The sequence below is a fragment of the Musa acuminata genome, chromosome BXJ2-9 (assembly GCF_036884655.1).
Source record: "Musa acuminata AAA Group cultivar baxijiao chromosome BXJ2-9, Cavendish_Baxijiao_AAA, whole genome shotgun sequence".
NCBI lineage: Eukaryota > Viridiplantae > Streptophyta > Magnoliopsida > Zingiberales > Musaceae > Musa > Musa acuminata.
This window is the reverse complement of record NC_088346.1, coordinates 7,637,315-7,650,748: the sequence shown is the minus strand read 5'-3', so window position 1 is coordinate 7,650,748 and position 13,434 is coordinate 7,637,315. Positions and strand designations below refer to the sequence as shown.

The window sequence follows — 13,434 nt, the reverse complement described above, 5'->3', positions numbered from 1 at the left end:
TTTGAGTGGTAGATAAGACTTGCCAAAATCTGTTAACATCATTCGGATGTCATCGAGAATTGACTGATGCAAGAGACAGACTCTTCACCTTTCTGAGTTAAACAAGTTGGTGATCTAGTCATACTCTTTATGTTCTGGGATTAATCTTAAATGACATTGGTTTTCCCATAACTTTCTGCACCTTTTTCTTGGGAACATGCAGAGATAATCAACAAGATTTCTCAACCAGATGAAGCTTCAAATCTTCTACTACTTCAACAACCATGAGTTTTACTGCTGGTCCTCCATATGGTTCAAAAAGTCAAGGCAATAATACTACATGTGCAGTGATCATTTCTCATGATATTGGACATCTATTCAATGAGAGATGTGCACTCATTTAAGTGTTTTATGACCTAATGTTCCAAGTAGTAATTGCTGCAGCAATTGCACTGGAATCCAAAGTAAAACAGGGTAAGTCTAATTTCCAAGTAACATCACCAACTTTAGCATCTGCACTCTTCAGCAGAAATGCAACCAGAGCACTGGAGTTTGATGAGAACCTCTTGCTCTCTTTGTTCTTTAAGTCTTCTTCTTCTCCTCTTTCATGGTCCTCTGTGTCACTCAAAAGCAGGAGGGTTCCCACTATCATATAAAGTGGACTGGTGATCTGTCTGCAGAAGGATTAAGTATGGATTGATTCTAGTGATAAATTCTTGTAGCCTACTTTGTCATTGAGTGGAATGAGTAAGATAAGCCAAACAATTTCTTCTCAAAGTAAAGCAGCATATGCCAAACACTTTGGCACAATGATTATAGTGGTTCCTCATTCCTAGCTTTGAGTTCTTTTTCCTTTTACTTGTTTCTTTGATATGTGCAAAGTGACAGCATTCAGTTTGTTTATGATGATTGCTTGGCTCCTTGAGATCGTTCCTTCATTCCTGTTTAATTAACTCTTCTTCTCCGGTGAGCACCAGCTAATAGTCATGGGAATACTTGCATCCACTACTGCAAGGAAGGAAATGCCCCACACCTGATGCCACCTTCCGTGACCAAGAAGGTCTCTAGCAGAGAGGGTTATTCTAATTGTTATGAACAAGAGCTATCATAACCAGATCTTGATAGATATCTTAAACTGAGATACTTCAACAGGGTGATGAAGTCTCAAGAAGACTAAAATATGCCTACAAGAGGTTGGTGTATGTTCATCTATTAAACAACTACAAACATTAGACTATCATAAGACTTCTCACCCTCTGATGACTTGTTTAGCGTTCTAATTATCATAATAAACTAGTTGGTGAGGTTAGAAGTTTACAGGAACCAGAAACATTTACCTGGAATTTGAGTAAATGTTTGGCTGGAAATATACAGCAAAATTTGCACAGTAGGAATGATTTCTTTCTTATATAGAAAGGCCATATTTAAGAGTAGCATACTTGTTTCTGGCTTCTGTCAACTTTAATCCAATAGGAATTTCTTGAAAGGTAATTAATATTTACTGTAAACTTTTTTATAGTTACTGAAAGCTTTCATCATGCCTTATATTTCAGCCAGAATTTTGTAAGCACAGGTAAATTCTTGGTTGTGATAATATTGCACAGTTGGATTTGAAGGCTCTTGAAGACCCAACAAATTAATTCAAATAATTTCTTCATAGGTTTTTAAGTGGGTAATCCTTTGTTTTGTGAGTAGAAGTAGTGAATCCAGGTTACTGGAAGAGAAGAACACTAATCTGTTTGTATGTGTTGACCATTTATTTCCACAGTAAAAGGTCTGAGAAAGAGTCAAATTTCATCCAGAAATCATGCAAGAGAACATTGGATACCAGAAAACAATTGGCTCCTACCAAACTTTGGAGCTTCTCTTTTAGCTTCTACTGTTTCAGTCTTTACAGCTATGCTATCCAGCTAGTTTAGTATATCTGATCTGCATGGTGTTTATCTGCAGCCTTTTTCTTCTTCAGCTTCAATACATGTGCCTGCTTACTCAAATAGCCAACCTATCATTGTCCCTTAAGAAGTTCCAAGAACAATGTTCTCCACTCCTAATGCAGTAAAAATGTATTATCTCATTCCTAATGTTCTAATCATTTCAATCAGATCCTTTGTTCATAGCATGACATGCATCACGCATTGATCTTCAATAATCTCATTTTATTTTTAGAATATACAGCCAAGTGTGAGGTTCATGATGTGTGTTTCTCTTCCCACTGCAATTTGCACAAGAAGTCCTTGTTGTAGTCAGCAAAGTAGGAGTTGCTGCCTTGACTTTATAGTCTCCAGTATCCCCCAAATCATAGTTAATAAAAAGTATTGTACAGAGACACAACACACTAAAGAACAGTAAGCCTATATTTGTGGAAGGAAATTGTAGGGAGAAGAAGAGGCAACAGCTCTGCCATGATGGGTGTGAAACACCTCCTGCAGAGCCCAGAAAACACTAGTGGTTGCACATTTGCTTTCCTACTTTGATTGCCAGCTTTCACTCATCATGCCCCATCATAACCTGTTCGAGCAAGGTGGCTAAGTTGAAGCATTAATCTTTCTCAAGAAAAGTGGTATTGAGTAATCATTCAAGTGCTAATGCAGGCATTGTAAATGTGAAGTACAGAGGTGGTAGTACTATACTCCCCCCTCAGAATGAATATACCAATTCATCCCATTCATGGACATTGTCCATGGGGTCATTTATTTCTAACAGCTCAAAAGTCACATGGAAGATCAACACTATAATGATAGGTAGATACTTCAAAGAAATATATCAGTGATGAATTCTGCAGCAAGAACACAATCAATGCAAAACACAGTAGGAAATGCATAACAATCTGATGAAGAAATGTCAGAAACTACAAGGAAATCAATGTATTCTTTAAAGAAATAAAGCAATCTGTATGGACAAGTTTATCAATGTATGAGAATCATGAGTACAATGGATGTCCAGTAACAAAGAATGTAACGAGGATAAATGTCATCTATGAGAATCAATAAAACCACAAAATGAAGGATAGAATTATACCTGCCAGTAATCACAGCAGACCACAGAATATTAGTGACATAATGTTTATACCTGATAATAATTCGATGAGGTTTATACTGCATTTGACACAGATACTAGAAAATGACTGCATGAAAGGCTTGAGGACATGGTGGATACTATTATTCTGTAGGGAAAAAGAGCAGCTTTGGTCTATGAGGAACAACATTTCAAGTTTACTCCTCATAATAACAAAATTTCATGAGCTAACTTTACTAGATGTTCTTATCTTCCATGGAGCAGAATCTGGAATAGGTCCAATAAACTGCCATCACCAAACTTAGGAATAGAGAATTAATTGATCTTGTCTTCTGTTGCAGTCATTCCAGCAACATAAGTGCTCCTGTACTCTCTTGCCTTTCTTCTTCTAATGTGGAATTGCAAGTTTAAGATTTGTAGCTTTGTTTTAGGATTACTTTGTTCTCCTATTACAGTAGTATCTGTGTGTTTGGAATAATGCTAAAGAACATAAGACACCTGCATAAGGTATAGACTTTAGTTTCATGAACTAATATCATCACTTGAAATAAATTACAATGTGTGTAGAAATCATATCTGAATGTTTTCATTTTGACTAGAAATCACATCTCTCTGCACATGTAACAAGTAAACATAGGTTACAACAATACATATAGAAAGCTCAAAGTCTAAGACATTAGACCACATCTTAAAGCAAAAATCTGTTTGAATCCCAGCAACATTATCAGTTTTCTGAAAGAAACATCAACACCATCACATGTATGTGAATACAGTATCAGATTCTATCATATCTTGAAGACAATGAAATATAAAGGTGTTTTGGCTATTAAATTTAAATAGTGATATTCTACTCTAGAAAGTAGAAACAGAATGATATTATGTTTTAGATTAGATCTTAGTTATCAGAAAAACAAAGTATCAGCTTAATCATTTATGTTAAAATGAACCAATGATAGAGAAAGGGAGTGAACCTACTTTAAGAAAGAGAAAGGAATGTTAACATGGGTAAAATTGGATCAATGTTACAATTAATAGAGCTGAAAAATATGTTGAAACTGAAACAGAAACAGAGACAAGGCTGCTCTGAACCAGATTTCAGAACAGAGCTTGACAGTGCAGAAAAACTTGTATGTAACTGTAAAAGGAACTGAAACACTCAGACCTGTAAACAGAGACATTTGTATTTCTCCAAGGTATAGTGGCTGCAACAGTGACTAAGAAACTTGTGATGAATGAAGTCATTGAGGAAGGACTGATGGCAATGTCAGCTTAGACTCAACACCGGCAACCCACATCAAAGTTTGAGCCTGGCATCATGGAATTCACATAAGGTTGGATTTGTAGTCCAATATGATCATAATCTTCCATTGTTTTCGATAGATCATCCACACATGAAATGAGAAGATGCTGTTTAAAAACAGTAGAACTAATACAAGAGATGAGCTACAGATTAGTCTTGCATTGGTTGGTACAAATAGATAGACAGCATAGTTTCTTCACATATCCAAAAGGGTCCGACCAACCATGTTTCATCATTGAAACCCAACCCCATCCACAAATGCTTACAAAGATCAGAATTTTACGGGAGGAAACACTAATCCAGACAATACATTGTTAGCAGGGATCAAGCAAAGTACAGTGTACAAGCTATCCACATCTAGCATTGTCATGTATTCACTTTCATGTTCACTGCATCTCCAAGTTGAGACTTGCAAGCAAACCAAACACACACGAGAATGCTGCTGGGATTGAGAGGAAGACAGAGAGAGGATAGCAGCCACAAAGTACTTGGGTTTCTATTACAAAAGATAACCATCTCTGCCTCATTGCTACTGCTACACTTTCATGGCTTTATCCTCCAAACAACACACAAAACCTTCATCCTGCAACTCGTGCTATTACTGCTGCTACCCAAACACTTGAGGGCAGTCTCAATATTACCATTTAAAAGAGCCAAAATAGCATCTGATCTCACTCCTTTTGAGCTCAATCTTATCGGTCACATCACGCGTCTCGTTGTGTTTCCATTTCGAATACTTCTCTGAGCACTGTCATCAGTGTCCTGCTCTGCCGCTTCTCTGGAGAGCTTGGTCGATCACCTTTACCTTCTTCTCTTCTTAGCCTTGACCCCAAGCAGATAATAAAGCAAGAACAAGAGCCGAAATAATATACTACAAGTCACTGTGACCGAGTAAAAGCTAGAAAGAGAAGAGAGAAGACATCATGGAAGAAGATGAAGCAAGCAGCAACAGTCGTCTAATCCACGTCCGAGCTCTCGGGGCTCGGCGCCTGGTTGAGATCGGGGTTCTTGGCAGGCCGCGACGGCTGGCGCGGCGTTGACTGCGACTGCGGCGGCGGCGGCGGCGGCGGCAGTGGCGGGGGTGGTGATGCTGGTATCGACCGCATGGCCGCGTCGACCCGCGCGCCCACCTCGATGGCTTTCTTCCGGATGGAGGAAGCCGACAGGTCGAGCTGGGGGCTGCCGCCGCCAACGCCGCCTTCGGTGGCGTCGGTAAGTACCTCGTCGGGGAAGTTCAGCCGGGCGGAGCGGCCTCTGAGGAGGTAGACGGCGGTGTCGTAGGCCCTGGCGGCGGCCACCGCGGTGGAGTAGGAGCCCAGCCAGATCCGCGACCTCTTGTTCGGCTCCCGTATCTCCGCCACCCACTTCCCCCACTTCCTCATCCTCACCCCTCTGTACTGCCGCTGCCTGCCGCCGCCTTCGCCGCTCCTCTCCGCCTCCACCGTCGTTGGAGGAGTTACAGCTTTCCTCCTCTCCTTGCTGCTGGAGCAGCACTCGCCCTCCATCTTCCCCACACACTCGATCTCCCTCTATCTCGACACCCACTGTTAGATTTGGTTCATACTTGCAATTATAGGGGTATCACGGACACATCATTCACATATAAAGGCGCCCTTCTTTTGGACACACACAAAGTCCTAACCTTCGACAAGGAAAACAATTAGCGGCATGTCAATGGACATAAATTGTCATCTTCTCTGACCTTTCATTTACAGAGTTCGTGAATGATTAATCCTCTAAATCTTCTAAATCTTTTAAGAACATACATACATAAAATAGCATGATAAATCCTCTAAATCTTTTAAGAATGCCCATTAAGTATGTTGACTAAACACTCTTTGTCTAAGACAGCTTGTGATTGAGCTTCTAGATGTGGATGAGGACAAGCTGCTGGTAATAATAGAGGTAGAGGTGATGACTTGCCCTGATGTGTCCTACTCACCAGGCTGCCTTCCATGTGATGCAAAATGGAGAGGCTACAACCCATCGCTCACTCTCTCCCTGATATCTACAGTGTCTGTTCTTTTAGGGTTCCTAGTCCAGAATGTGTTCACTGCACAAGTGCAGGTGGGATGGCATAACCTATTCATTCAGGCCGGACAATGAGCACCAGAATCAATTTGGACTCTTCTTCCAGATCCAAAGTGGCTGAAGAGGAAGATCACAGAGAAATGAGCAAAAGTGTGGCCATATATACACACACTGTTATAGCTTTAAGAACCATGCAGGACCACCATATTCATTCATCCTCACAGTGACTGAGAGAGAGAGAGAGAGAGAGAGAGAGAGAGAGAGAGAGAGAGATTGAAAGAGCACTTAAAGATCTCTTTTGAGCTCTCGATTGAGAAAACAAATGACATTCTTTCCCTAGCAAAAGATTTGGAAGGCTTTCATCTCAAACCACAGCGAGAGAATATGGCAAAGTCTGCTCTTATCCATGTGGTTGTTTCCAGACTCTATCAAGGTTTCTTAGCAACAATCTCTGTGGAGAGACTAATGAAAAAGAGTAGGTAAGGTGATGATGATGAAGTGTTCTCTATCATAGTCAAACTCTTTCAGCATGATGCAACTTGTGAACCTCTAGGGAGGGTGTTTGGTTGCCTGCAACCAGAAATATGTCTACATGCTGAAACATTGACAGTCATAGATGCAGCTGTTCTTATGGTCTGCATTAATAATTGCTGCTTACAGATGCAACAAAGGTGTGAGCCTCACCTCAGCACAGCTTTTAAGTCTCCAGTTAGTCCAACACACAGCTGGACGAATGGAGTTGGGTCGTGTGCGTCCGCTCACATACTTTGCAGTCTTATGCTGTTGCATTGGCAGGAAACAATTAGTGACGTGAATCTACGAGGTTTTAGCTTCTCAACATGTGACAGCGAGCTATCAGATGACAGCAAGGGAATTGGCGTTAGAGTTCGATCCACACGCAGGGAGAGAGATGATAGATAGTTAGATAGATAGATAGATAGATAGATAGATAGATAGATAGATAGATAGATAGATAGATGTAGAGAGATAGAAAGCGAGAACAATGACTTCTGAGAGTAAGAACAGGAGCACCAAGTGTTTACTTCGATCAAACACAGCATGGAGCTCGACGCCATGGAGGTCGGCATCACCATTGCTGCCGCGACTCCGTGAGGGAGCTCAACAAGGCGATCGCCGCCGACCGGTCTCCCACTCATGTCCTTCCTCCTCTCCATTCACTGACACTCTACTGCTGCTGCTTTTGCTTGATTCCTCTTCATCTCGTCGTTTATATGCCCACAGTCGACATGTAATCGTGGATGAGAGAGACGAATCGTGTCGTGATGCAGTGAACTTCCAACAGTCTAAAAGAGTCTGCGTCTGCTTCTACATGTACACAGATCGATAGATAGATATCCGCATCAGATTGAATTCGATGCATGCGTGCTGTATGGATGTGTAATCACATCGGCATCGCATGTAATGAAGACTGTTCCTTGTGGGAAGAGATCTAACTGCAGCATCAGAAGTATGCATGAGAAGATGAAATGTATCAAAAGCTTTTGCTCCCTAAAGAGAAGTACTCAATATCTGTCTGTCTATGTGTGTTGTTATTATCATTAGGAATAGAACAAAGGCATGTGGGTGCAAGTGGAATGAATAGGTAGTGAGCTCAGCTGGGAGTGACATGAGAACAACCAAATGGTGCAGGGCTCCAGCTTCATCCCCTCAGCATGGTGATGGTGGAAGTGGCAAGTGGTGATGTGTGACAGGTTGACATGATGGGTTTTTGATCAAGTTCCATGCACTACCACTAGATTCTGCAAACTCTTTCTCCCTGAAAATATTTTTTTCTCTTATATATATTATTAGTTGAATAATTATGTCCCAAAACTTCTACCAATAAAATATTGGGACATTTCATTCCCACAGGCCACTTAATTTTCTCATATATGCACTCATTTCAGTATCCACAAACACCTACCTGCCTTGTGATCGGAGGAAACTATAGATCCACGGATGGGGACCACTTCTGTGACCACGAGAACTAATTCTGCACCATATCCACTATGAGGTAACCGTACCGGAAAGCATGCGCGCGTCCCTTCTCTGATTTAGAGTCTCGTCACCATAGGTCAGATTAAGGGCCGTGAGGCAGGACGATCTTGTATGGATTTTAATTCATTTCCAAGCCACTTCAACCTGTAGTTGTTGGTGGTAAGCTTACGAGAGAATGATCGGACCTTCTCTTTTGGACCTCACATACCACTACGGCCCAATTACAACGTCAGCCCAGCACAGCTCACCGCAGCCCGACGAAGAACACCGGCGACGATGGCGGAAGCAGCCGAACCGGCCCGTCCCCTTCACCATCAGCAATGCAACGACCACCGGCACTTCGAGAGAGGAGGAGTTGACTCTGGTCAACGCATTTCATATAGCCTACGATGACAAGAAAGATGATATGATATATCATGGCATTTCATCACCACCATATAGCTGACAATTCCAAGTCAAAATGGCTATATATATTCTTCATAATGATACTTGTTTTCCACATGAGATATAGCTGCTGTTACATCGATCCACAGGTTAGATATCTCAGTGCCATAAAAACATTCAAGATACACCCACTAGAATTCACCAAAAAGATGAATGAGTGTTGAGTCTAAATCTGGTCGCCTTAAAGACCTCCATGTTAGTCATCAGAGCATTAGAAATCTCGAAGTCCTTCCTCCGCATCACCACTCGGAAAACTTCTTCCAGTCTGTAAGCTGCTCAATATCATTGATACGTTTATCAGCAGCAGCAGTGTAAAGAGAAAGAGACAAAAAGATTAAGTACCTGTGCAGGTGCTGGATGAAGATTTCGTCGTTGGACAGCATCGTCTCTGATCTCCCTTCTCTGCCTAACATACATTGTTCCAAACGGACGACACCGATATGTGTTGATGCTTGCCCACCCAATTGTTTGGAATTGACATTGGTAGATATGGAGTTCCTCTCATCATCTTTTGGAAAAGCGACGAGATGAGAAACGTGTCACAGAAACAATCATGTAGTTATGCTAAATATTCACCTGTGAAGCTCCTTGTGTAATGCATTGCGGCTAATTGGGTGTGGGCCGACATGTCACCTGTGAATATATCCTTCCAAAACAGAAGCAAAAAGGTTCATATCAAAACTCCAGGAACCAATATGTTTGATCTATATGCATAATCGATTCTTGTATGATATGGTTCTTCAAGATAACTTGGTCCTTAGGCAGATGGAAAGGGCTACCTCACAGGACACAGGCACTTGGTGGAATGAAGCATGATGAGATTCTGATGACTTAACTAGTGAAGCCTCAGGATTAGTCACGTTGATGAGACTGGTTGTGATGGTCGATGGATGGGAGGATGTGCATTGATTTGACAGATCGAATGAGCAGTGAGCCGATAAATCTTGGTTCAAAGGTAGCATGCCTGTTCCTATACCCGTTGCCGTGTCATTATCCAGCGCAAAGCTAATAGACATCTGAGAAGTTTGCAAAGGCTGAAGAGCTCCAGACGTATACATGGACTGCAGATTGAGACCATTCCTCATCGACAGAATCTGCAAGAAAATTGAATGATGGAAGCAAACAACGATTTATAAGGTATGAAACATCAAGGTTGATAAAGCTAATTAGAAATATAAGCAGATCCATCAATAGTTTTGCTTGTTCAAGTTCTTTATTAACCGAAATGAAACTTGAGGCACATTTGGATGCTCCTTTTGCCTGGTCTATGGTGAACTCTCATCAGAAATGCAGGAAGAACAAGATGGTGGTACAAACGAGAATCCAAACTAGAGTCCTTTCCGTGGATGCTGAATTAACTTCTAAGTACCCTTGAATTGGGGATTTAATAGGCCTTTTGTGTTCCTGTGCTTTTTCCCTCTCTGTTACCTCCTGAGAGACTTTGTTTCCATGGTAGTATTGGGTTAACCAGGTAGATATGACATGGAGCTGGCTAATCATATATGAGGTCCACTCTGCTTTTATTGTACCTGATCCTTATTGGCTAACACTAGATTTCTCATTGAAGTTTTTAATGAAACAATGACAAAAAATCAGATGGATAATAAAAAGTCAACCATAAACTTCCATGAAGTTGCAGTAAAGAATTCAGTTCCCCTTCTGAGTTCCAAATTAGTCCAAGAAATGGTGATTATTAGGCAGTCATTTGTGCACCTCGAGCAGGCACAGAAGACAAGGAAGTGGGATCTAAGAGAACTCCAGAAACCAAGATGAGGCAACTAGAATGATAAGAGTACCAAGGCATGCTGCTATTCACTATTTGGGTTGGGTTTGATGTCAATTTAGGCCAAACTCAAATACATGTTTTCTTTTAGTTTCCTTTGGTAGTTCAAGGTCGAATCAATTTTTTTCTCTTTCTTTCTTTCGGCTTTCCATCAAGTCAGAGGTGCAAAGGAAGAACAGGGATTTTAAAATGACAAATAGGCTATTATTCTACTGGTAGTGATCATGAATTTAAGAGTGCAGAACAGAGAGACCTAAATGCTTGTGGAGAGAATAATCATGTTTCTAAGGTTGTATATAAGACAAGAACCAGTAACCAGGATTTAAGAAAAATGAAGAGAAAGAGATAGAGAAACTATAACAGAATTATATTTGCATGTCTGCAAACTACCAGAATTGCCTAGCTGAAAATATCTTCATGGTTCAAAGAGGTCTCTTGGTGCCAATTATCACTAACACAATGATTTGTTCATCATTCACCCTTTGTTGTCGTCTTCCGTCAGTGCCTCCTTCAATAGTTGAAGAACAGTGAAGTAGAAGAAGTGATGAAGAAAAAGTAAATTGATTCAATTGTGCAATATACACACTGAAGATGCTCGATTTCTAAGAACGTAGTTTCTCGTCTTATATAAAACATATTTGTGGAAATGATATCCCAAGATAAATTGCCTGATGCATTCAAGACTCACAAGCTGTGGAACTCAAAGGGTTCACAGGGACCAAAGATCCAAACTGAAAAAAGGAGGAAATAAAGAATTTTACAGAGAGAGGAGAAAGTAATTCAAAGCAGTAAGAGAAACGGGAAACTTATATGAGATAGAGCTCAGGGAATGATTTAATTTATTGTCAATTGGTCAATAGGAAGGCATATTTACATTTAGAGTCAGAAGTTTAGAGAACTCCGTCCTTAAAAGATGTATCCAAAACCAACTGCAGAATACTCTCAGGCATCATAACAGATCTAATGACAGGAGGCAAATTAACATCCATAAAGTCCCCACATAAGAAATTTGCTAGTTTAACAAAGATATTACTTTTGTCTCCTAAATCTAAGTTTTGCTGGACTAATGCACCTAGTTATAGGACCACATTTTATGATATAATACTCGTGAATTCGAAGAAGCAAAGAGGGTTCGATACAGAGCATCAAATTAGACAACAAAACCACTCCTTCGACGTACAAAGATACCTATGTGCAAATTTTGTAACTAGCAAACTGTAAAACTATTGATGTTTAGCAATTCTCATCTTAAAGACTTAAACTTCAGAGATCATTATGACTTGGGAGAAAGAAAAGAACACCATGTAATAATTGCATACTTCACATGATATGATATAAGATCACACAACAAACAAGAAAAGAGATTGAAACAAGTTAGAAAAGATCAGCGAAAAATTATAGACAGAAGAGGAACTTGACAGCAGTTACTGACCTGTACTTGGAGCTGCAGTTGTTTGAGATATTCGATGGCCTCATCAAGCATGGAAGCCTTGTCTGTCTGCAACAAGGCACAATTTTTCCAAAGACAAATCATTATGAGCCCCCTAAAAAAGGTTCCTTGAATAAAGGAAAGAAAAAATCATACTCAGTTGCACCTTGTTTGAGTTGGGGATCAGATTTTGCAAAGCCCTCATCTTCTCATTGATCCTACTCCTCCTCCTCTACATCCAAACGATCATGCCGCAGCACCATAGATCTCAGACACAGCATTCGACGGAACGCAATTAAAGACATAAGCAGATGAAGAATGGAAACCTCAGAGCACCTTTTCAGACATGTTGTGGACTTCCGCAGCTCTGCTTCTCTTCGAGCCGGAGCTCCGGGAAGGAGCCAGCTTCACAGGATCCTCCTCAAACGCCTCCACACCCTCCTACAAACCGCAACAAGCAATCAATTACCCACAGCCCAACAGATCAAGTGGGACAAGCTCAAAACAGGAGCATCGCAAGCCACCTCGCTCTCCCAGTCGAGAGAGTCAAGATCCTGGTCCACAGACTTCCTCCTCCCACCCCCACCACCAGCAGGAGCAGCAGCAGAAATGGGGTGGAAAGAAGAGGATGGCATCAGCTCGGCCTCACAAGAGTAGGATGACAAGCTGGTCGGAACATGGCCCAGCAAGTAGGAGATCTTCTCCTGATCTCCTCGGCAGGAAGGGTCGTAGCTACTACGATCATCCATCGCTCCCTTGACGGCTCGACCAAGTTAAAGTGAGCTGGAACAAGAGAAGCAGAAGTCTGCTATCACCTCCCTCTTAATCAGCTAGCTCCTCTTCCGCTGTGCAAACTAATGCTCTCTCTCTCTCTCTCTCTCTCTCTCTCTCTCTCTCTCAGTTGTAAGCTGCAGAGGGGCAGTACACCAACACTGCAGGTTCTCTTAAGGCTGGCAACCCAAATACCCAGTGGCCATATGGGGCAGTAGTTTATATGGGTTTGTGTGCACATGCTCGCCTTGCTCAGTCTTTAGGCTCCTGCAAAAGGGCGAAAGTACAAGAACAAATCATGGTTGTATTATCCTCGCCTGAGGCTTATATGGTCTTAATATATATTTAATGCACGGGGGAACGAGGAAAAGTGAAAGAGAGGGAGTGCCCGGCTGCGACTGCACGTTTACATGACCCGGACCTGCCACTGCTGATGTGAAGGGTGGTGGCCTCAGCTCTCTCTCTCTCTCTCTCTCTCTCTCTCTCTCTCTCTCTCATCTCCATCCTTCTGGGGTTTCTTACAGTGAGATCAGAGATCATTATACCAGATCAAGAACAAACTCTAAAACCCTTCATCGTGCATTGAGCATACATGCAACTTCTTCTTCGGCTGGTTTCATCTTCACTGTTTCTTTGTGAACATTTGGAGCTGTCACTGACTTGGCTACAGCTGAAATATATCCA

General features: G+C 41.4%; 2 protein-coding genes across 3 annotated transcripts; both read right to left on the bottom strand.

Moving 5' to 3' along the window:
• Positions 1-4,422: 4,422 nt before the first annotated feature.
• LOC135622932 (ethylene-responsive transcription factor RAP2-9-like) lies at positions 4,423-6,020 on the bottom strand. Its single transcript, XM_065125282.1, has one exon. The coding sequence runs from the start codon at positions 5,797-5,799 to the stop codon at positions 5,251-5,253; it is 549 nt and encodes a 182-aa protein (XP_064981354.1). The 5' UTR covers positions 5,800-6,020; the 3' UTR covers positions 4,423-5,250.
• A 2,757-nt stretch (positions 6,021-8,777) lies between these two features.
• Positions 8,778-13,398, bottom strand: LOC135622931 (transcription factor PHYTOCHROME INTERACTING FACTOR-LIKE 13-like). 2 transcript variants are annotated; one of them, XM_065125280.1, is made up of 8 exons: positions 12,504-13,398; positions 12,316-12,420; positions 12,146-12,211; positions 11,983-12,048; positions 9,547-9,861; positions 9,344-9,413; positions 9,110-9,275; positions 8,778-9,039 (listed from the first exon to the last, which is right to left on the bottom strand). In XM_065125280.1, exons 1-8 carry the CDS (start codon positions 12,726-12,728, stop codon positions 8,979-8,981), a joined length of 1,074 nt encoding a protein of 357 aa, XP_064981352.1. In that variant the 5' UTR covers positions 12,729-13,398; the 3' UTR covers positions 8,778-8,978. The 2 variants fall into 2 exon arrangements, with proteins under 2 accessions (XP_064981352.1, XP_064981353.1); XM_065125281.1 differs by having other exon boundaries at positions 9,604-9,861.
• Between the last annotated feature and the right edge of the window lie 36 nt (positions 13,399-13,434).

Coding starts and splice junctions, on each gene's coding strand:
- LOC135622932 (XM_065125282.1), bottom strand. CDS start 5,799: ATGGAGGGCGAGTGCTGCTCCAGCAGCAAGGAGAGGAGGAAAGCTGTA.
- LOC135622931 (XM_065125280.1), bottom strand. CDS start 12,728: ATGGATGATCGTAGTAGCTACGACCCTTCCTGCCGAGGAGATCAGGAG. Junction 9,862..11,982: donor AACTGCAGCTCCAAGTACAG/GTCAGTAACTGC, acceptor ATTTTCTTGCAG/ATTCTGTCGATGAGGAATGG. Junction 9,414..9,546: donor AAGTGCCTGTGTCCTGTGAG/GTAGCCCTTTCC, acceptor CTGTTTTGGAAG/GATATATTCACAGGTGACAT.